The sequence below is a fragment of the Protopterus annectens genome, chromosome 6.part0 (genome assembly GCF_019279795.1).
Source record: "Protopterus annectens isolate FY-2018-M chromosome 6.part0, PAN1.0, whole genome shotgun sequence".
Taxonomy (NCBI): Eukaryota; Metazoa; Chordata; order Ceratodontiformes; family Protopteridae; genus Protopterus; species Protopterus annectens.
The window spans coordinates 230,293,660-230,318,170 of NC_056737.1; the positions used below are offsets into that span (position 1 = coordinate 230,293,660).

Genomic DNA, 24,511 nt, shown 5'->3' on the forward strand with positions numbered 1-24,511 from the left:
TATACCAGTGCGTCCCTGGGGACACCCCCTGGGGGGGGGGGTAACAGGGCAAAATAGCTTCTGCATTTGGCATTCAAAGGGGATGCAAACAGGTCGCAGCAAGGCTGGCCCCATCTGCGGAAGATCTCTTCCGCTACTTGACGTTTGAGGGAACACTCGTGAGGGAACAGGATGGCTCTGCTCAACCTGTCCGCAATTACACTGGAAATCCCCGGGATGTGCGTTGCTATCAGAAAGCGTCTGGTGGACTTTGCCCATTGCCAAATTCTGAGGGCCTCTCTGCATAACGGGTAAGATCTGGTTCCCCCTTGCTTGTTTATGTACCAGACTACTGACATGCTGTCTGTCTGAACTGTCACTGTTCCCCGAGGTAAGGACTCGTGAAAGTGTTGCAACGCTAGAAACACTGCCCTCATCTCTAGAACATTGATGTGCAGATTGCACTCCAAGTTGGACCATTGACCTTGAACTGTTTGTCCCTGAAAGAATCCCCCCCACCCTATCAGGGAAGCGTCCGTAGTTAGAGTTGCTATCGGACTGGGTAATACAAAGGGTCGTCCTAGTGTTAGCTCTTGACTGTGTATCCACCACAAGACATCCTTCTTGCAATAATTCGTGATCCAGATTTGGTGAGACAGTGGAAGTTGTAGATACGACCATTGGGCGAATAGCATCCATTGAAGAATCCTCATGTGCATTCTGCCTAAGGGAACTACCAGAAGGGATGCTGACATCAAGCCTAGCACTCTTAATACTTGTCGTGGGGAGACTCTGTTGTTCTGAAGAAGAAGCGAAATTTGGTGCCTGAGGTCTGACACCCTTGATGGGGGGAGAGTAACTTGAGCCAGGGAGGTATCTAGCTGTGCTCCTATAAATAAGAAACGCTGTGACGGCGATAAGACAGATTTCCCAAAATTCACCGTTATGCCTAGTGAAGTGCAAAGATTGATGGCGTAGTCCCTGGCTTGTAGCAGACGACACTTGGTGGTGGCGGAAAGGAGCCAGTCGTCTAGATAAGGAAACACCCGGAATCCCTTTTGTCTCAAGTGAGACGCTACTACTGCCATGCATTTGGTGAACACCCTGGGGGCTGAGGTGAGACCAAAGGGCAGAGCGAAACTGAAATGACTGGCTCCCAGCCGAAGCGCAAATGATCTCTGGACGCCCTGGCCATTTTATATGGTAGTATGCCTTTGAGATCTAAAGAACACATCCAGTCGCCTTTGCAGAAAAGGGAGGATTGACTGAAGCGTGACCATCCGAACTTTTCCTTTTACAAAGGTATTTAACTTGCTGAGGTCTAGAATTGGCCTCCAGTCCCCTGTTTTCTTTGGAACTAAAAAGAACCTTGAGTAAGTTCCGATCCTATTTGGTCCGCTGGGACTGGTTGGATGACTCTGTTTTGAGCAACCTTTTATTTCTATGGTTGCTTGATCTCAGACTGGGTGGAACATCTGGGAGTTTTTGGAGTTTGGTGGTATTGTTATGAAGGGGATGTTGTAGCCTCTGGTAACTATGCTTTTACCCAGTAATCTGATGTAAGATTTAGCCAGGCCTCTGGGTATAAAGCTAGCGACCCGACTTCCTCCAGAGCTGGACACTCAGGCCTGCACTCAGGCCTGCTGGCAGGGTTTTCCAGAGAACGCCTCTGTCACCCTGATTTTGCGGACCCCTCTGCCGGCTGGGCGCTTTCCATTTCTTCCCCCTCCTCTGCCTCTGGAGGGAGCGTCACTTTGGGTGTGTTGAAAAGATCCCTGAGTCTTTCGGAACCACATTTTTCCTCCTCGTTGCCCTTTAGGGTAGGGCCTAGATGGAACGGAAAAAGGACCCCTACGGCAGACAGGGTCTTCCCTTCTTGTTCACACCTTGTGAGAGTCTCCTTTACTTTGGGCCCAAACAGGGAGGCACCATCAGAGGGGGCATTGGCAAAAGAAGACTTAAAGGTTTCCGCAAAGGAGCATAAGCGCAACCAGGATTGTCTTCTCAGTGCAATCGCTGAAGCTGCCGCTCTACTCGATCCTTCTGCTGCGTATGAAATCAGCCTCATGGACGAGTTGACTATGGAATTTAGGGTGTTAAGTTGCACTGTCACTTTATTGGCGACAGCAGCATCTGTGTGTCCCTGAAGAGTATCTCCTAACTCTTTAATGAGATCTCTTTGTAAACGCATGAAATGCGTAAGGTAGTTGAGCGATCGGATGGAAAAAGTCGCCGAACTAAATATGCGCTTCCCATATCTGTCCATTGTCCTAGAATTCTTATTAGGAGGATGGACAGAGGAAGATGATTCAGACATCTCTTTCTTAGTGGCCGCCGCCACCACCATAGTGTCTACGGGAACTCCTTTAGTAAGGTAGGCTTTATCTTGAGGAGCTGTCATATATTTGTTGGGTTTACGTGGGACTGGTTCCACTGTATCAGGTGTTTCCCAAGCCCTCCGAGCTACTAGGTCCATAAGATCGTCAAAGGGAGGAGTCACCCAGGAGGTAGAAGGTTGAGTCCCAAATGCCTTCAGTAAAACAGATTCATCCGCAGAAGGGGTAAGGGTTTGCCAGTCCCCTCTTTGCTTCAGGATTTCCAAAATGTCTGCGAAGGAGACATCCTCAGAGGTGGACCTTGGGGACCCTTCTGCTTCATCTAAATCAGTATCAGATGTAAGAGATTCCTGAGGGGAATCTATGTGCCTCCTCTTGCACAGTCGTTTCCTCGGAACATCCTCAGTGGGAGCTTCTGGGGATGCATCTGAGGAACCAGAGTCTCCCTGTGGGGATTTCTGAGGCATTGGGTCTCGACGCTTGGTAGGTACCGAAGGTACAGAAGCAGAACGCGGACCTTTTGGGGAAGGAGATAAAGAAGCCGATGAAGTCAGTGTCTGATCCGACAAGACCTTCCTCATGATGTCAAAGGCACCGGTGCCCCGACCCAAAGACCCGACCCGATCCGAAGAAGGAAGTCGTTTCTCCTGGATCAGAACCACGGGCTCCGACACCGAGGACGGATCCGGACTAATCTGAGCCGAGGCACCGAGGGGAAGAGTCGGAACCGAAACCTCGGTTCGACTATCCCCCCCGGAACCCAGGAAAGACGTTCGGCTCCGAGACTCTCCGGCTGGTTCCGAAAGAGTCGAGGTCAACGGAGCCGATAGCACTACTGGAGGCTTCGGCACCGAGGGCTCTACAATCATCGGTTCTTCGATTCCTAACACCTATGACTCGACGGGTCTCGGAGGAGGAAGTGTCGAGGGAGTTGGAATGGCTTCGAGTTTCGAAACCAACTGGAATGAAACTTCGAGTAATTTTGAAAAAGCAGAGTTCTCCATAAGCTTCTGTACCACTCTGCCCACATCTGAGTCGGAGATGGGCCTCGAAGAACGGGTCGAAGGAATCGAAGCCGTCACCGAGCGAAGGATAGTAGATGGTGGTACCTCTGTTACCGGCTCCAAGACCTGAGCCTCGTGCAAAGAAAGTCTCGACACTCGGCCCCGAAGTCATAGGAGCCGGTGTCCAAATTTGAAACTAAGTGCTCGGAGCCGATGACTTGGGCTCCGACACTCTTGAAGACTTCGATCCCTTCGAAGACTTCGAAACCTGTTCAGCCTTGTCTAGGGCTTCCTGAAATTCAGGTTTGATTAGACCTCTGCCCACTAACTTCCTGCGTCTTTCCATCATGACCCTCCCACTAAAGGAATGACAGATAGAACAGTCTTCCTGCAAGTGGAGAGGGCCAAGACAGTAGACGCAGGAAGAATGGTTGTCAGTAATGGACATCTTTTGTCCACACTGACACCTCTTGAAACCACTTTTCATCTTTTCTGACATTACTATAGAAAAGAAAAAATTTACAACTACCAAAAACCAGTCTAAAAGTATGTAAATATATATAAAAGTTTAACAAACACACCACAGCACACTGATATATATAAATTGAAATAAACAGAAAAAAAAAAAAAAGGTTAACTTTCTTCAAAAATTGTTAGACAAAAAAAAAATCATCAAGAGATATAGCAAAAATAGTAAAAAGTTGTACTGGCCCGAGCCTCACGAAGTGATCTGCTGCTAGCGGCAAACTAGATCTGAGGGTTAACATCGGAGGATCATGGGATATTACTGTGCCTCGAACTTTCTCGAAGATGCGAGCTAGTGATGCGGCCGACTCGGAGCCGAGGATCAGCTCCGAACCCGTGTGTAAGAGCAAACGGCGAGATTGAACAATTTCACATTGGGATAAGTATGTCCATTGTTCGAGAGTCTTTATTCGGAGGATGAACAGATGAGGAAGTCTCTGCAAGTTCCTTCTTGGTGGTTGCTGCCACCACCACCATAGCATCTATGGGTACTCCTTTTGTTAGAAATTCCTTGCCCAAAGGAGCTGACAAAAGTTTGTCTGGCCTCTGAGGGACCGGTTCCGTAGTGTTGGGTGCCTCCCATGCCTTGTGACTAATCAGGTCCATTAGTTCATCGAAAGGCGGGGACACCCAGGAGGCTGAAGGTTGAGACCCAAAAGCCCTCAGGTACACTGACTCATCAGAAAGGGTGGTGGTCTGCCAGCCGCCTCTTGCTTGAGGATCTCTAGAATATCTGCAAAAGAAATATCATCAGAGGACGACTGTGGGAACCCTTCCGACTCATCGAGGTCAGTGTCTGAAGTGATGGACTCAACTGGGGAGTCAACATGTTTCCTCTTGCAGGTTCTCTTCTGAGGTGGCTCCTCAGAAGGACATTCTGAGGAGGCCTCGGATGAGAGGGGTTCGCCCAATGGGGGATCCTGGGTCTCTGCTGTCTTGAGGAACGTGTGGTGCTGAGACGGTAGCCGGTGCCTTGGGGGGACGAGTACTGGTATCCTTCTGTGGGGCTGAATGGGTAGACAATGGAGCCAATGACATCAGACCCGAGGCTGATGTGGGAGCAGAGCTAACTCGAGCAGACGCTCCGAGGGATAGACTCAGCACCAAAGAAGATCGGGGCAGAGAATCCCCCCCAGGGCCAACCAGGGAACCTTGGTTCCCAGACTCACCAGACAGCGCCGAGAGAGTCGGAGCAGATGTCGGTTCCGTGAACACCAAAGGGGGTCGGAGAACAGAGGGGTCCACAGAAAGTGGTACCGAGCACTCCAGCTCTGAAGGACCAGCTTGGCTCAGAATAGGAACAACAGTGGGCACAGTAGGCTCTGAAACCAAATGGGTGGGAACCAAGAATAATTTAGTCAGCGCCGGCGACTTGAGGAGTCTACGCACCACCCGTTCCACGTCATCATCTGATAAGCTTCTTGTAGACCTGGAAGACAGGGAAGGAGATAATGACCTATGGGGGATTGGTGATCTCAAGGTTGGAGAAACCAGCGAAATCTCAATGGGCCGGGCTCCGACTGGAGGTATCTTGCGGCTCTGAAGGCTTTGGAGCCGAAGTACCAGGCCCATCAACCGAAAGGACTTCTGACAGCTCCAAGGACAGCTACAAGTAGTGGCATCTGACATTTTTGGGAGTTTGGTGGCTCCAACTGAGCCGATACAACTGGAGATGGTCTTTTATGAGATTTATCCTTTTTTGAAGGAGGAGCTGAAGAAGAGGAGGAATAGCTATGAATGGCTTCCTCAAAAGACGGGCTTTAAGAGCCCTTTTAGAATCATCTTGTTTCTTCTTTCCTGAAGAACTCTAGCAGTAAATGAATGACAGAAGGTGCAGTCTTCTTGGAGATGAATGGCACCAAGGCAATAAACACAAACATGTCCATTTGTGATGGACATTTTTTGCGAGCACTTCTGACATTTTTTTAAAGCCCGAAGGCTTATGTTCTCTTTTTGGTCTTCAGACATTTTCCAAAGACGACCCTAAAAGCGATAGCAAAACCACAACAAATATTTATTAGCTAAAAGTAATATGCTAAATCTAAACTAAAGGTTACTACAGGACAACACAAGGAACAACAAGGGAAAGAAAAACAGAACCTCTAAAACGGTTCTATTTTCCAGACAAAATAATAAAACAGTACAAGACCTCTAACTTAAACGAGCTATAAAGACACAAACAATGAACAACCACCACTACACGGGATACCAAAGGGGCCTAGAAAGCGACGGCAAAAGTAGTGCTAAATGGGAAAAAACTATTACTATTTAACAAGAAGCAGCAAAGAAACACAAGAAAAACCTAGTAAAAATAAAGCTAAATATATGCAAAAATAGCAAGTTTTGACAAAGGTAAATAGAAAAAAAATATCACAACTTAACCACGGCCAAGATGAGCACATCCAACCTCGTAAAGCAGCAAACAAGATCTGGGGAATTACACTACTACATTGTGGGATACCTTCTTGCCACGAGCCAGGTTTGAGACCTTCAGCTAAGTATTCGGCCGAGTCGAAGCCAAGGATCGGCTCCGAACCCACCATTGTAAGAATGAAGGTGAGATAGGACATCTGTGGTTTAGTTGTTTTAAGATGGGACAAACGTTAACACTTCTGTATATGCACTGTATCTGAATGTCTGAACAGGAACTGGCCTCACTGCTGGGATATCAGGATAGGTTTGGTACTTTTTTTTTTTTGGGGGGTGATGCAATTAAAATTAAAAATAGGACAGTAACAGTGAAGCCTCCTCAAATATGAAAAGTTAGCCGTTTATGAAACGCTATTCATAATTAGTATCTAGAAATTTGGTTACAAAATTCACTTGCACATGTTAAGGCATACAGAAGTGAAGAAAAGATTAAAAAAAGAGGTGTTCTGATGGTGTTAAATAGATTAGAAGCAGCAGGCTAAAATAAGAAGTTATGTTCTTACCATAACGTTCCATGTGAATTGTTCATCTCGCCTTTGTTCTTACACACAGGTTCGGAGCCGATCCTCGGCTCCGAGTCGGCCGCATCACCAGCTCCGCATCTTCGAGAAAGCTCGAGGCACAGTAATATCCCATGATCCTCAGGTGCTAACCCTCAGATCTAGTTTGCTATACCAGAAGAATCCCTCTAGAAACTGTGTCCTAAACACTTAGAACAAACACTACACACTGTCTGGTACCCTGCCATCAACTAGAGGAGAAAAGATGTCATTCCTGATGTAAAGTAATAAGCTGAATGCTAATGTCTAGAGAAGACTGAACAAGAATTCAGTTGAACCCATTCTCCCAGACCGCAGGGGGGGGGGGATGCAAGAACAAAGGCGAGATGAACAATTCGCATGGAACGTTATGGTAAGAACATAACTTCTTAATGTGAAATTGTTCAATCTCGCCGTTTGTTCTTACACACGGGTAGCGTCCCTAGCTCCTTTTCCCTGGGTGGCTCAAGGGAGAACATTCCTGAGTACAGTGGAACCAAACGTCACCCTGTCCCTGGAGTTTTTGTCTAGTTTATAGTGGGCGATAAAAGTATGTGGTTTTGCCCAGGTTGTCGCTGCACAAATGGTATCTAAAGGCAAACGAGCGGTATGGGCTAAAGAGGTAGCGATCGCCCTTGAAGAATGAGCTCTGGGTTTGAAAGGGAGTTGTTGTTTCGATTCAGCATATACAAAATTTATGCAGTCTGAGAGCCATTTGGACAAGGTAACCTTCATTACCGCCTGTCCTTTCCTTTGGTCAGCATATGAGACAAATAGCTGGTCTGACTTTCTGTATTCTTTTGTCCTGTGCAAGTAAAATCTCAGCTGCCTGTGGACGTCCAATTTGTGCAGCGTATATTCTAACTTATTGGAGTGTTTTTTGAAGAAGGTAGGTAGTTCAATGGATTGATTGATGTTTTGAATGGAACAAACCTTCGGAAGGAAGGACGGATTGTTGCGCAGGGTTACTCTAGGTGAAAAATCATGTACGGGGGTCGGATAGATAGAGCCTGCAACTCTGAAACTCTCCTGGCGGAAGTGATGACAACCAGAAAGAGCATTTTCCACGAAAGAAATTTTAACGGGGTTGTGGCGGCTGGTTCGAATGGGGGCAACATGAGTTGTGACAGCATGAGATTAAGATTCCAAGGGGCTACTGGATTACGAAAGGGGGGACGGAGGTGAAAGGTACCTTTCATAACAGCTTTGCAAAGCCTGTGGGACATAAGAGAACTATCTCCCCGACCAACATGAAAATTGGATATAGCCGCCAGATGTACCCTTATTGTGGAGGTTGATGCACCTTCTTGAAAAAGTGTGGTAAGGAAATCTAGTATCTTGTGTACTGGAGCCCCGAATGGATCTATACCTTGTTTGGAGGCCCAGTACGCAAAACGGTTCCATTTGTTGTTGTACAATTTCCTTGTAGATGATTTGTGAGAAGATACAATAATGTGTTGTACTGCAGGGGATAGTAACTCTGACCTGGCTAAGATGGGAAGCGGAGCAGCCAAGCTGTCAGTTTGAGGGACTTGAGGAAGGTGTGAGGAACTCCCGACGAATGTGTCAAAAGGTCTGGCTCCGGGTCCAGAATCCATGGCTCCTCCACTTGATGGGATTGAAGGAAGGGAAACCAGATTTGTGGAGGCCTGAATGGGGCTTATCAGTATGGTCTTCTCCAGACGTTTGGCTTTCTGCAAGAATCTGGGAATTAGTGGAACAGGAGGAAAGGCGTAAAGGAGACCCGGGGGCCAATCGTGTACTAGTGCGTCCCTGGGGACACCCCCGGAGGGGGTAACAGGGCAAAGTAGCTTCTGCATTTGGCATTCAATGGGGATGCAAACAGGTCGCAGCAAGGCTGGCCCCATCTGCGGAAAATCTCTTCCGCCACTTGAGATTTGAGGGACCACTCGTGAGGGGAACAGGATGGCTCTGTTCAGCCTGTCCGCGATTACGTTGGATGTCCCTGGGATGTGTGTTGCTATCAGGAAGCGTCCAGTGGATTTCGCCCATTGCCAAATTCTGAGGGCGCCTCTGCATAATGGGTAAGACCTGGTTCCCCCTTGTTTATGTACCAGAGTACTGACATGTTGTCTGTCTGAACTGTCACTGTTCCCTGAGGTAAGGACTTGTGAAAGTGTTGCAACGCTAGAAACACCGCCCTCAGCTCTAGGACATTGATGTGCAGGTTGTACTCCAAGTTGGACCACTGACCTTGGACTGTTTGTCCCTGAAAAAATCCCCCCACCCTATCAGGGAAGCGTCCGTGGTTAGAGTTGCTACCGGACTGGGTAAGACAAACGGTCGTCCTAGTGTTAGATCTTGACTGTGTATCCACCACAAGAGATCCTTTTTGCAAGAGTTCGTGATCAATATCTCGTGAGATAGTGGAAGCTGTCGGTAAGACCACTGAGCGAATAGCATCCACTGAAGAATCCTCATATGCATCCTGCCTAAGGCGAGTACGATAAGGGAGGCTGCCATCAAGCCTAGTACTCTTAATATTTGTCACGCAGGAACTCTCTTGCTTTGGAGAAGGACCGAAATTTGATGTCTGAGGTCTGACACTCTTGGTGGGGGGAGAGTAACTCGAGCTAGTGAAGTGTTTAGCTGTGCTCCTATAAATAAGATACGCTGTGACACCGATAAGACAGACTTTCCAAAATTCACCGTTATGCCTAGAGAGGAGCAGAGGTTGATGGTGTAATCCCTGGCTTGCAGAAGACGATACTCGTTGGTGGCGTATAGGAGCCAGTCGTCTAGATAGGGAAACACCCGGAATCCCCTTCGTCTCAGGTGAGATGCTATTACTGCCATGCATTTGGTGAACACCCTGGGGGCTGAGGTGAGACCAAAGGGCAGAGCGCGAAACTGAAAATGACTGGCTCTCAGCCGGAAGCGCAGATGATCTCTGGACGCCCTGGCCATCTTGATATGGTAGTACGCGTCTTTGAGATCTATAGAGCACATCCAGTCGCCCTCCTGCAGAAAAGGAAGGATTGACTGTAGCGTGACCATCCGGAACTTTTCCTTTTTCACGAAGGCATTTAGTTTGCTGAGGTCCAAAATTGGCCTCCAGTCCCCTGTTTTCTTTGGAACTAAAAAGAACCTTGAGTAAGTTCCGGATCCTATTTGGTCCGCCGGGACTGGTTGGATGAGACTGTTTTCGAGCAACCTTCTTATCTCCACGGTTGCCTGGTCTCGCAGACTGGGTGGAACATCTGGGAGATTTTTGGGGCTGGGTGGCATTCTGATGAATGGAATGTTGCAGCCTCTGGTAACTATGCTTTTTACCCAGGAATCTGATGCAAGATTTAGCCAGGCCTCTGGGTATAGCGCCAAGCGACCCCCGACTGTCTCCAGAGTAGGACAGTCGGGCCTGCACTCAGGAGTGCTGGAAGGGCTTCCCAGAGAAGGTATCTCGGTCGCCCTGATTTTGCGGACCCCCTCTGCCAGCTGGGCGGCGTCTTCCATTTCTTCCCCTTCCTCTGCCTCTGGAGGGGGCTTCACTTTGGGTGGGCTGAAAAGATCCCAGAGTCTTTCGGAACCACATTTTTCCGCCTCGTTGCCCTTTGGGGTAGGGTCTAGGTGGGGCGGAAAAATGGACCCCTACGGCAGACAGGGTCTTCCCTTCTTGCTCACACCTCGTGAGAGTCTCCTTTACTTTGGACCCAAACAAGGGGGCACCATCAAAGGGGGCGTTGGCAAAGGAAGACTTGAAGGCTTCTGCAAAGGAGCATAAGCGCAACCAGGATTGCCTCCTTAGGGCGATCGCTGAAGCTGCCGCTCTACTCGACCCTTCGGCTGCGTACGAAATCAGCCTCATGGACGAGTTCACTATAGAATTTAGGGTGTTAAGTTGCGCTGTCACTTTCTCGGCGACAGCAGCATCTGTGTTTCCCTGGAGAGTATCTCCCAGTTCCTTAATGAGATCTCTCTGTAAACGTGTAAAATGCGTAAGGTAGTTGAGCGATCAGATGGAAAAAGTCGCATAACTAAATACGCGCTTCCCATACCTGTTCATCGTCCTGGAATCCTTATTAGGGGGATGGACAGAGGAAGATAATTCAGACATCTCCTTCTTAGTGGCAGCCGCCACCACCATAGTATCCACGGGAACTCCTTTTGTAAGGTAAGATTTGTCTTGGGGGGCCGTCATGTATTTGTTTGGCTTGCGGTGGACTGGTTCCACTGTATCGGGCGTTTCCCAAGCCCTCCGGGCTATTAGATCCATGAGTTCGTCAAATGGCGGGGTCACCCAGGAGGTAGAAGGTTGAGCCCCAAATGCCTTCAGCAAGACCAATTCATCCACAGAAGGGGTAAGGGTAAGCCAGTCTCCCCTCGGTTTCAGGATTTCCAAAATGTCCGCAAACGAGACATCTTCAGGGGGGGACCGCGGGGACCCTTCTGCTTCATCCAAATCGGTATCAGATGTGAGAGATTCCTGGGGGGAATCAATGTGCCTCCACTTGCACAATCGTTTCCTCGGAACATCCTCAGCGGGGGCTTCTGGGGATGCATCCGAGGAACCGGGGTCGCCCTGTGGGGCTGTCTGAGGCATTGGGTCTCGACGCTTGGTAGGGACCGAAGGCACAGAAGCAGAATGCGGGCCTTTCGGGGAAGGAGAAGAAGAGACTGATGATGTATGTGTCTGATCAGACAAGACCTTCCTCATGATGTCGAAGGCAGCGGTGCCCCAATCAGGGGATCCGACCCGATCCGAAGATGGTGGTCGTTTCTCCGGAATTGGAGCCACGGGCTCTGACACAGAGGACGGATCCGAACTGATCTGAGCTGAGGCACTGAGGGGAAGAGTCGGAACCGATATCTCGGTTCGACTGTCCCCCCCGGAACCCAAGAAAGATCTTCGGCTCCAAGACTCTCCGGCTGGTTCCGAAGGAGTCGAGGTCAATGGGGCCGATAGCACTACTGGAGGCTTCGGCACCGAAGGCTCTATGATCATCGGTTCTTCGACTCCTAGCTCCGATGACTCGATGGGTCTCTGAGGAGGAAGTGTCGAAGGGACAGGAATAGTCTCGAGTTTCGAAACCAGCTGGGACGAAACCTCGATTAATTTGGACAGAGCCGAGTTCTCCATTAGCTTCTGTACCACTCGATCCACATCGGAGTCGGAAAGCGGCCTCGAAGAACGGGTCGAAGCCGTCACCGAGCAAAGGATGGAATGCGGTGGTACCTCTGACACTGGCTCCAAGACCGGAGTCTCGATTAGAGACAAGCGCTCGACGCCTGGCACCGAGGTCATAGGAGCCGGCGTCCGAATCTAGAAAGAGGTGCTCGGAGCCGATGACTTGGGCTCCGACACTCTTGAAGACTTCGACCCCTTCGAAGACTGACACTTGTTCAGCCTTGTCCAGGGCCTCTTGAAATTCGGGTTTAAGCAACCTTCTGTCAACCAACTTCCTGCGTCTTTCCAGCATGACCCTCCCACTAAAGGAATGACAAATGGAACAGTCTTCCTGCAAGTGGAGAGGGCTAAGACAGTAGACGCAGGATGAGTGGTTATCAGTAATGGACATCTTCTGTCCGCACTGACATCTCTTAAAGCCTGATTTGGCTTTCTCTGACATTTTGAATATATATAGTATATGTCCAAAAACACAGCACACTTAGAAAAAACACACTATATAAATGTGTGTAAAATTTAAATGTCTATAATAATAATAGTAATAATAATAATAATAATAATAATAAACTAACAGTTTAACTCTAACCTACCATATTATAGAAATATTCAAAACACAGCACACTATAATATATATATATATATATATATATATATATATATATATATATATATATAAAAAGAAAAAAACAGTTAAGGCAAAAATTTACAAAGGACTATGAACATACTGTCAATCCTGACAGAAAAAAACGCAGGCCTTAACTAGTAAAAATTAAACTATCTATTCTGAGTAAAATACACTCTCAAATAACACTCCTACACTAAATTACTTATAAACAACCTATTTTAAACACTAAGAACTAGCTATAAGCTGACTAAATGAAAAAATATAGAAAAAATATACTGGCCCGAGCCTCTCATATGCGATCTGCTGCTAGCGGCAAACTAGATCTGAGGGTTAGCACCTGAGGATCAAGGGATATTACTGTGCCTCTAGCTTTCTCGAAGATGCAGAGCTGGTGATGCGGCCGACTCTGAGCCGAGGATCGGCTCCGAACCCGTGTGTAAGAACAAACGGCGAGATTGAACAATTTCACATCATTTTTTCATGTCATTAGTTGCATGCATTTCAGTATGCCCAGTAGACATGCAGTACTTTTTTAAAAAGCTGTTAAAATATGACAAGACTATCTGAGATAGAAATAAGGTGTGGATATCATGGTTGAATCTGATACAGTCTAGCAAGTAACACAGGGGAGACCATCACAGATGCTTACTTTCAGTATGAAGTGGTACAGATGAAAATGAACTCCATCTGTTAACTGCATAACTGTGACATTACACAGAAAAGGCTGATGAGTGATTATTGCTTATCTGTAGGATTTTGACAGCGACTGTTTGGGATATCATGGCAGGCAGACTGATCCTACTCATGCTTATAAAATATATGGGACTTAATATTTTAGCAACCCAAGAGATTAATCCTTGAAATATTTGCTTAACGGAGAAAGTAAGACAGGGCTGCAGTACAGCTAAGGAGGGGGAAAAAACTGCATTTTTTGTGGAACGGCTGCTAGGACCCAAGTAGGTACTTGGTCTCAAGTTCAGCAAAAGTCTGGATTGTGTAATAGCTCCATTTATTTTCTTTGAGTTAACTGCAAAGCTAATAAGTGTCAATGAATTGTGTACTAAGCTTCCAGCACTGACATCCTGGTTACTGGAAGCTAGGGACCAACACCCAATAGTTAAATATTTGATTAGTCAGGCATGTAATGTTTTAAAACAATTAAAAGCAAGTAGTGGTAGTTAAAATGAGGTCAGAGTGAAATACGTTTTAAATGAAGGTTTAGACAATTTGAGTTGGCCGTGATCTGTCAAATGCCATGCCATACCACTAAATCCAGCAGGTTTAGGATTTTTGTATGGAAGTATCTACAGAAATATATTTATGCCCCCCCCCCCCCCCCAATTAGGTTTAACGTGTGCTTCCAAACATGGACCTTATGTGTTGGAGACTAACAGATGATGTTTTATGTAATGTTAAAGCCTGAACAGATATGTATCAACTGCAATACTTGTGTTACGTAGAAATGTAGGGATTACAAGGCACCCATGTTATGGGTTATGATAAAGGACTACACAGTCCAAAAGAAAGTGCATTACACTGTCACCACTACTGATGGCAATGGCCAAGACCGCTATCGCAAGGAAATGGAAACACTGGAATCGACACTGCAGGATATAAATTGATAACGGAGGAGTTGGACAAGGGGGGGGCTGTAATGTAAAAACAATATTCGTGGACAGCTATATAATCAAGTGGTTGCCGTGGTGTATTGCAACACGACAGAAGCCTTAGTATAACGGAATAGTTTGCTTTACAGCATATTTCCTTTAAAGTTGAGCAAATCTTTAATATGACTGTTTAAATAACTACAATATAAATGATCAGTATCAATTTGGGCAATCTGCCTTCTGAAATTTCTTTAAGAATGTTTTGAATTGTTTGCAAACAATGTCACAAGATTTCTGATGTTCTTGTTTTCCTTCACATGCCTATAAATTTTTAGATGGCTCATTTTTCTTTTTTCAACAAGAATAATAATGATTACTGAGTGATACGTTATCTATGGAGAATCCAACCTTAAAATAAACTGTATGTATATTACGTGACTGTAAGCACTACATTATCACAAGACTGTACCAGTCAATTAACTTGTTTCGTATTAAGATTTCAAATTACTTCAACAACGCTTTGATGCAACTACATGTGAACGTTTTAAAAATATTAGAGATAAGATTACGGTTCTGAAACAATAGCAATAACAAAGGTGGTATGTACTGATGCTGAATTTATACAGGATATGCAGCACTTAACTCCAAACAGACAATACAGATTACCAAGCACAAGGATATATATACACGACTGGAAAACATTAAACTGACAATTGAGGGAAAAGTGCTAAAACTGCTGCATGGATTCTCCTCAACAATCACTTTTTTTTCCCTTTTGTGCGTATTTCCCAGTATTTAAATTAAAAAAATTTTCAGTGGGTAAACAGTACAGAGTTTTCCACCCAATAGTAAGTTAATGATGTGTAACAGGTTAAAATTTAACACCATTTGAACAAGTCAATTAAGAATATTATTACACACACTTCAAATGAGTAGTAAGTTTTACTTATGAAAATTATTTGCAAACTATATGAAAATTAAACTAGAGAGAAAAGCATATCACATAAATCATTATAATGGTCTCTACTTGGAATAGAGTCTAGAAAACATGCAGACGTTGTTTCTTAATACTTAGGACTACATAAATTATAATATAAAGTCATACCAAATAAAACCTATATCATTTGCACTGTTTAGCTTGTTGATTATCGCATGCACTGCAGTTATCTCCACTGTTTAAATTGAGTTTTTTTTTGTTTTTAAATGCTATTTCTCTACTTATACTTGTTATCAAGCCTCCCTCTATTAGACCCAAGCCATTAGTTCCCCAGCAGCGGTGTTTCCCAAGATCTGCTAGAGTGGGAGTTATGCACAGCAGCTGTCAGTTGAGTAAATCTTTGGGAGTTTCTCTCACAAACAATATGGTAATGACAGCATTTTCCCCACCTGGTGGGGGTGGAGCATCCCACTTCACTACAGAGGCTTGCAATACCCTCCCCAGAGTGACAGCATCTGTACAATTGGTAATGAGGACTACTACCTGGAAGTCAGGTGATGAACAATAAGGCTCCTCCAAAGTACTGTGGTTGGAGACATCTTGGTCTGCCCCCCCAAACTCAAACCAAGACAGGCCTGCCAATCCTATCTGGTCAGTATCATCAAGAAACAAAGTTCCCAGGTGAATCCTGGCTATCTGAAATGGTCAAGGCTTTATTTTTAAATGCCATCATATCTCTTTTTTGGGGGTATGTTAGTCGGTCGATGGCATTTTTAGCAAGTGCTGAACATTCAAGGAAATTTAAGTGAAACAACTTTCACCGACAATGGAGCAATTATTTCTCCACTGTTGTGCAACCTCAGAGTAAGTATACTTCAGTTCTGGGGTGTCCCATCACATAGGAGGTTGTAGGGTGTCTGCCTTCACGCAAAAGCAATATACCCAACAAGGCTTAATGAAAGTTGTTTCAGCCTTTTTAACAATTCGACATTTGATTATAGAGGGATAGGATTCTGGCTTTTTATTAACCCCCACCATATGTATAATCAAGAGGACCCCAGTTCAACGATATCTAGCAAAAGGTAGGAACCACTGATTAGCTGAAAGTGACATACATAATGCTCACCTGCCCAATCTGAAATCTAAATCTTGTTATTGTAAATGCTTCATATGCTATGAATCATAGAAAAAAATACAGTTTCTAATTTTGGAAAAAAAAAAACTGGTCTATACACTATTATGTAAACTAATCAATGTGCACCTGCAAAACTGCCAGCAAATTCACACCAGTATTGGATTCAAGATGTCATGCTGTGTATTTACCTTACCAGTCAGCAGTTTAGCTTCTTCCTACAGGAAAGAACACTGGTCACAAAATGAACTGTGTAGGTCAGATGTCATGTAGCTTGCCTGGAAACGGTCTGCCTTGCATTTTTTAAAAAATATCAAATGTCTATTTAAACAGCTATTTCAGTAGTGTAACTGCTCATCTCAAAAAGTTATTTATAGATATCTTCCCTGTATTAACAGCTTCTGTTCTAATAAACCCAGCTGATAAGTTGTTTTTGTAAGTAAAAGTCTTCTGCTGCTGCGATAAGCATGGAAATATTGCAGCCTACATGTAGTAAGGTATTATAGGTTGAAGTCTTTCATGATGTTCTCAGCACCAAGAACATTTCAAACATCCTTCCTTACTAACAAAATAAAACCAAAAAAGTGCAGGTTTTCCTAAAAAAAAATGTTGTATATGGTAGATGTTATATCTATTGTATTACTTGCACCCACCCTTGCCTTGAAAAGTGCAGAAACATACATTTTAAAATTAGTGCTGGAAGCAGCAGACATGAGAAAAAGGGAAATCACTTTTACGAGGAGTTACTCTGCAAACTATGAAATGGCTGCTGGTACAGAAAATGGTATTTTGGTCATTCACAGCTAGATGTGAATTCTATCTAGACCTTGGGTTAAACCTCTTCTGGGCAACTGTGTGTCAATTCTGGCTGCCTTACCTAGGGACACTAACCAATAAATCTCTGCAGACACATACTAATATGAAAACAAGAGTGAGATGGAATGATGGTAGTTTGTCCTAGTTATACACAGATGGGGACTTACAGGGTACAGGCCAGGGGTTCACAATTTCACATGAATACGACAGAACTTAACATTAAAGATAGAACAGAGATGGGCAAGTATGATAGCCAAATCAAACAAAATAGTTTTGTATCAGCATAGACCACCATTTTCTTTACAAATGTGATAGAAGACCACTGTAATGCACAATCAAAATGAGTCTGAAGGAATAAAACTACTTCTGGAAGAAAAAAAAAAAAACAGGAGAGAAGTCATCTGTTGCAGGATTAGCTACATAAAGACCTGAAAGAGTTCTGTATTTACGTAGACTGCTTCACTTGCGGTGGCAGAAATATTGGTTTATATTTGCTATGTGCTACAGTCAAATGCAGCTAATGACTTTATGAAATGTCCTCTGCATCACTTTTTCATAGAAACTATGAAGAAAAAAAAAACTACAGAAAGGACGCACCAATTACACAGAAGTGGCTTGAGACAAATTTCCATTCAAGAAAAAATTACTTACCTCTTGGTGAGTGCAGGAAGACAGTCTACAAGGACAGAAATATCTTGTATCCTGTAAGAAAGAAATACAAAAGGTTACAGCTTTTAGAGAACAGACACATAGTGAACAGCTCTACTACAAATGCTTGAAAATTAAGTAACACATTCTGTAACCTGTAAACAGACAGAAATTCAAAGGATGCTACAAAACAAATCCCCAAGATTTGAGTACAAGACTGTGTACATGCGTGCGTGTTAAAAGTACAAAAATATGTAATAAAAAAAATTTAAACAAAAGTTATATACTTACTATAAATATCTGCAGGAATGGAGTCACTCAGTGACCTCTACAACTAAGGCTGCATACATTATGTGTATTCAGAATTCCAAACTTTCCTAGTATATAATACTACTTCACCTCAAAGCACTGCAAAGTACAGTTGTGTACATTTACCATAAATGTAGATGTTCGAGTGTATTCACTGTTGCAGTCATCACATTTGGAGTCATCTGCTTGCAGTAGCCCTCACTCGGCCTGATTAACAAAGTCTTGGGTCCTGCAATCGGTTGCGGTTTCTTCTTCTGTGACGTCAGGTTGTCAGGGGTATAAAACATGCAGCCGATGCCATTACATCAGTTTTTCTTGCCCCAGATGTCAGGTGCCCCACTAATGGGAAGCAATTAAATGCAAAAGTACAAAGATATACCTCCAACAAAAAAGCAAATACACCAAAAAGGCTTTTAAGCATAGTAAAGGAAAGTAGAGGTATAGCCAAAAGAAGTTTGGGGGCTGGAGGGAGGGTAACCTGGACTGAAACAGTGAATACACTTGAACATCTAACATATGGTAAGTGTACACAACTGTACTATGTTCTTCTTGTTTCACTATTGCAGTCATTACATTTGGGTAGATTCCCAAAGCTATGGTTGGGAAGAGGAATTTAGACAGCATTAGGGCCAGCTATAAGGCCCTGCAAGACTGCAGTGGCAAAGCCAGCTCTGGATTTAGAGAAAATTGGGAAATGATAATAGCGAAATGGTAATACTTGGTGAAAGTATGTACAGAACTCCAGGTAGCAGCTTCTAGGATGTCTCTGGTAGGGACGCCTCTGAGAAAGGCTGTAGAGGTAGATGCAGCCCTGGTGGAGTGAGGTCTGATCCCCTGGGGTATTGGTTTTCCATGGTGCTTATAGCATAAATAATGCAATGGCTTATCCATTTAGAAATGGTTTGCTTTGAAATAGCCTTCCCCTCTGCCCCTGTAGCAAATGCCACCAGCAGTTGTTCAGATTTCCTTTGAGGTTTAGTCCTGTCCAAGTAGAATCTAAGTTGTCTGTGCACATCTAAAGAATGCAGTATCCGTTCCCCTTTATTCTGTGGATTGGGAAAGAAGGTTGGCAAATGAATGGACTGATAACACTGGACACCACCTTGGGGCATGAAGGATGCATGGTTTCTGAGGGACACCCTGTCAGCATGAAAGATGATGAAAAGCTCCACTGCCATAACGGCCTGTAATTCAGATACCCTTTCAGCTGAAGTGATTGCTAAAAGGAAAGCTGCTTTCCAAGAAAAACTTAAGTTTGCAGTAGCAGCTGGCTCGAAAGGAGGTAGAGTGAGTTTCTCCAAGACAAAGTTAAGGTCCCAGGCTGGGGATGGAGCTCTCCTGGGTGGTCTCATATTTTTGGCCCGTCTGAGGAACTGCTTGAGCAGTGGATGAGAGAAGAGGGGAGGTTCTGTGTTATAATGAGCTGAAATGGCGGAGGCGTGGATTTTAATGGAGGAAAAAGACAGGCCCTTGTGAAGCATCTCAGTTAAGTACTGTAAAATCTGAAGTAAATTGGGCACTGCTGTGCTCATTCCTTGAGATTGGTTCCAGGCACAGAATCTTTTCTATTTTTCTGTATAAGATTTTCTAGTACTAGGCCTCCTTGCCTCTAAAATGATATCCATCACATGTTTGCTGAGGGATGATAAAAGAGAGATTAAGTAATTAGCCAGGCTGCAAGGTTCAGTGTTAGAAGCTGAGGGTGCAGAATCTGGTTCTCCTGCTGAGACAGCAGGGAAGGAGTCTGAGGCAGGTGCCATGGAGATAACCGTGACACACTGCGCAGGAGGGGGCACCAGTGTTGACACGGCCAGTCGGGAGCAATCAAAATCATCCTTGGTTTGCCTGTCTGATTTTTAGTAGTACTTTGGAGAGCAGAGGCAGAGGGGGGAAGGCATAGACTGATAGGTTTTTCCAGCTGAAGGACAGAGCATCCACTTTCCAGGCTTGTTTGTGGGGAGTCCTTGTGCAAAATTTGTCCAACTGGTAGTTCTGGGGAGAGGCAAACAGGTCTATATCTGGGCTCCCCCCCATTTGCTTGTCAACATGTTGAAAATCCTCGGTTCCAGTTTCCACTCGTGTGGGTCCATGAGGTTTCTGCTTAGTCCATCTGCCAGTGTATTTAATTTTCCTGGCAGGAACTGAGCTTGTAGGTGCACTTGGTAGCTCAAGGCTGTGTTCCACAATGCCATGGCTAGTCTGCAGAGGGGGTACGAATGTGTACCCCCCCTGCTTGTTTATGTACCACATAACAGTGGTGTTGCCCATCTTTACCATTAGTTGTCCTAGAAGAATGTGGTCCTTGAAGATTGTCAGAGCATGCTGTACAGTTAACACTTCGTTTTGATTGATATGCAGGTGCATTTGACTTGGGTGCCATTTGCCCTGAATGCGCTTCCCTGCCAGTTGAGCCCCCCATGCATAGTCTGATGTGTCTGTTAGGGTTTGGGTGGCAGGGGGTGGTGTGAAAGGTAGTCCCTTGTTTTGGTGGCAGGTCTCTGCCCACCAAAGGAGCTCTAGGCGTAGGCAAGGTATGATCGGAATCATTGTTTCTAGGTGTTGAGAATGTTGATACCATAGGCTTTTTAGATACCACTGTAGTTTCCTCATACGCAGTCTTGCACATGGAATTAAAAGAATGCAGGAGGCCATGAACCCCAAGGCTTGCAGTATTTGTCTTGCAGATAGCAGGGTTTTTGTGGCCACTTGTTTGAAGTAGGTTGTCAAATTAATTTGTCTGGTGTGAGGTAAGCCATCTGGAAAGTTGTATTCAGGCTTGCTCCCAGGAATATAATTTGTTGACATGGTACCAGGTGTGATTTCTTTTAGTTTATGGTATACCCCAGACAAGTTAGAACCCTTTGTATGAAGGCCAGCTTGATTCAAATTATGTCCTGGCTTTCTGCCTGAATTAGACAATAGTCCAGGTATGGGTATATTTGAATATTTCTTTGCCTGCAAAATGCAATAACTGGAGCTAGGCACTTCGTGAATACCCTGGGTGCAGTAGATGAGCCAAAGGGCAGTGCAGAGAAAGTACAGTTTTGTACCTACCATAAATGTAGATGTTGGAGTGTTCACACTGCTGCAGTTATCACACTTGGGTTATCTGCCGTCAGGCGGTCCCGCAGTCGGCCCGAGTTCCAAAGTCTTGGTCCGGCGTTGGTTGCTGTAGCTTCTTCCCCGACGTCAGTGCGACAGGGGTATAAGAGAGGCAGCCGACACCATTTTCTTCAGTTTTTCTTGCCCCAGATGTCAGGTGCCCCCAAATAGGAAAGCAATACATAATCCTAAGTAAATTACATAAGTAGAAAACAATACCTACAGCTGTAAGCAAATACACCATATAGAAATACATCTTAGAGATTGTATAAACAGGGAGCTATCGATAAAACCCAGGTAAGAAGAGGGGAAGGTGGGAGGGTAACCTGGACTGCAGCAGTGTGAACACTCGAACATCTACATTTATGGTAGGTACAAAACTGTACTATGTTCATCGTGTTACACTGCTGCAGTCATCACACTTGGGTTGAATTCAAAAGCTAAGGCTGGGCGGTTGGTACTAAACAGGGTTTGGAGAAGCTAGTAGGCCCTGCAAAACTGCAGTGGCAAAGCCAGCTCTGGTTTTTGAGTATAGAGGTAAGTGGTAGTGCTTGGTGAAGGTGTGCACTGAACTCCAAGTTGCAGCTTCCAAAATATCCTTTGTTGGTACCCCTCTGAGGAAGGCTGCTGATGTTGCTGTAGCCCTGGTGGAATGAGGTCTAATGTTACCAGGTACAGGTTTCTCATGGTGTGTGTAGCAGAAATGGATACAATGTCCTATCCATTTTGAAATTATCTGTTTTGATATAGGCTTTCCTTGAGATCCCAGCAGCATAGGATACAAAGAGCTGATCAGATTTTCTGAAAACCTTTGTAAACGTAATTGCCTGTGAATGTCCAAAGAGTGTAGGAGCCTTTCCCCTTTATTCTGGGGGTTTGGATAAAAGGTGGGTAAATTAATGGTTTGGTTTAGAGCCACACTGGATACTACCTTTGGCATAAAGGAAGGGTTAGTTCGTAAAGAGACTCTGTCTTGATGAAAAATGATGAAATGCTCTGCTCCACTGCCATTAGGGCCTGTAGCTCTGAGACTCTTCGTGCTGAAGTTATTGCTAGCAGCAGGGCAGTTTTCCATGATAAAAATTGTAAAACAGCTGAAAAAGCTGGCACGAAAGGCGGTAGTGTAAGTTTTTCCAAAACAAAATTGAGGTCCCAAGTTGGTGTTGGTGCTCTTCGGGGCGGTCTTACGTTCTTAGCCCCTCTGAGGTACTGTCTTAATAATGGATGTGAAAAAATAGGAGGATCCGTGTTGTAATGAGCTGAAATAGCTATAGCGTGGATCTTTACAGATGAAAAGGAAAGGCCTTTGTGCAACATCTCAGTTAAATATTGCAGAATCTGAGGAATATTTGGGACAAGAGGATTTTGGCCTTTAGCCTGGTTCCAGACACAGAATCTTTTCCATTTGTCTGACTAGGTTTTCCTGGTGCTGGGTCTCCTGGCCTCCAGAATGACATCCATAACAGCTGTAGAGAGAAGTGTTGACTGGTTGTTTAGATAATCTGCCATGCAGCCAGATTTAAAGTCTTGAGCTGGCTGTGTAGAATCTGATTGTTTTGCTGAGTCAGCAGATGAGGAATTTGAGGTAAAATCCATGGTGGACCTTGAGCCATGTTCCTTAATATTGGATACCAGTGTTGGTGTAGCCAGTCTGGAGCAATGAGTATCATTTGTGGCCTCTCTAATCTGGCTTTTAGCAGCACCTTTGCCAGAAGAGGCAGTGGAGGAAAGGCATACACTGTTAGTGTTTTCCAACTGAATGAGAGGGCGTCCACTTTCCAAGCTAGTGTGTGGTATGTCCTTGTGCAAAACTTTCCCAGTTGGTAGTTTTGGGGGGAGGCAAACAGATCTATGTCTGGGCTCCCCCATTTTTGAGTTATCATTGTGAATACTTGTGGGTCTAGTTGCCACTTGTGAGGATCCATGATATTTCTGCTTAGTTCGTCTGCGAATGTATTTTTCTTTCCTGGCAGGAATTGTGCCTGTAGTTGAACTTGGTAGGTCAGTACTGTGTTCCACAAGGTCATTGCTTGCCTGCATAGGGGATAGGAATGTGTGCCCCCTTGTTTATGTACCACATCATTGTGGTGCTGTCCGTCTTTATTAGAAGTTGTCCTGGATGTAGGAGGTCCTTGAACATCCTGCTGTAAGGGTGCATCCAATAACTTTGCTTTAACATGATCAGGTAAAGTTTGTTCTTTTAACCAAGCATGCCTACGAATGACAGACCCTGTTACAGCTGCTCTGCAAGAAGCTTCCAATGAATCAAATCCACATTGCAAAGTATGTTTTCCCACTTGTTCTGCTGCATGCAACAAATCTTGCATTTCCTTGTAATCGGGCTCCTCTGTATGTGTGCTCATTTTTTGTTTTAATTGAGACATCAAAAATTGTTGATATTTCAGCATGTAAAACTGGCAATTTAAGGCCCTCATAGCTAGAGTAGCTGAGGTATATACTTTCTTTCCCCATCTGTCTAGTGCTCTAGAATCCCTTTCAGATGGTACAGGATTTTTAGCAATAGAGGCCTTAACCCCTTTGGGACCCTGGGAAATGGTTTCTGGGTCAGCAACAGGGATTTTATATAGGAATTTATGTGAGTCAGGGACTTTGAGGTATCTGTCTGGTTTGGCTGGTGCAGGAGGTAATGAATCTGGGTTAAGGCTAGATTCTGAATAAACATCATCCATAATGTCTAACACAGGTGGAATAGCAAGGGGTCTGTGCTGGGGTAGTAAGAGGAACTCTCGGAGCCTTTTCTTAGAATCAGGGTAATCCTGGCCTTCCCAGTGGAAATGTTCCCTCATGGTATGTAAAGTTTCCCCCAAAAGAGTAGTCTTCTGGAGGAGATGCTGAAGGAATAGACTCCTCAGCATCAGTGTCTTCATAAGGGGGAAAAGAGTACCTGGTCAGAGGAAGCGTAGTCCTCCTCCTGTCTAGGCCTTTTGTCAAGTGGGGGATGGGAACCCCTGATTAGGGTAATTAAGTCTTCGGCCATCTTAAGCATCTGTTTCTTAGGCATGGGGCCGTGCACTGGAGACTGCTGTACAGGCTTCCTCACTTTTAATGGAGTTTTCAGTTTTGCATCGGATTTTAATAGTAAGAGTAGTCGGTCTGAAGACACCTTCAGCAACTGACGGCCTTTCAACTGCACCGGAATCCCCTTCAGCCATGGAGTCGGAAGGGCCTAAAGATAAAGGCTCTGGAGGCCCTGTAATCTCCACGTGCGAGTCGGATGCAGGCTGGGGTTCTAAATCAGCGGTCATCAGGGGCTGCGTAGGCGCCTCACTGAAAACCGGAGAACCAGTAACTGGCCTAGCAGAGGCCTCGGTGTCTGGTTTGGGTTTTGGCTGCCTGTCCTTATCTTTGCGCTTTT

At 45.0% G+C, this 24,511-nt stretch overlaps 1 protein-coding gene across 2 annotated transcripts in view; it reads right to left on the reverse strand.

The window, feature by feature from the left end:
* Window positions 1-24,511, reverse strand: part of KATNBL1 (katanin regulatory subunit B1 like 1) — a 1,007,693-nt gene that overhangs the window by 482,851 nt on the left and 500,331 nt on the right. For both annotated transcript variants that reach the window (XM_044073973.1, XM_044073974.1), the window contains exon 6: window positions 17,728-17,778. In XM_044073973.1, coding sequence (XP_043929908.1) covers window positions 17,728-17,778 — 51 coding nt within the window. The remainder of the gene's footprint in view (window positions 1-17,727; window positions 17,779-24,511) is intronic.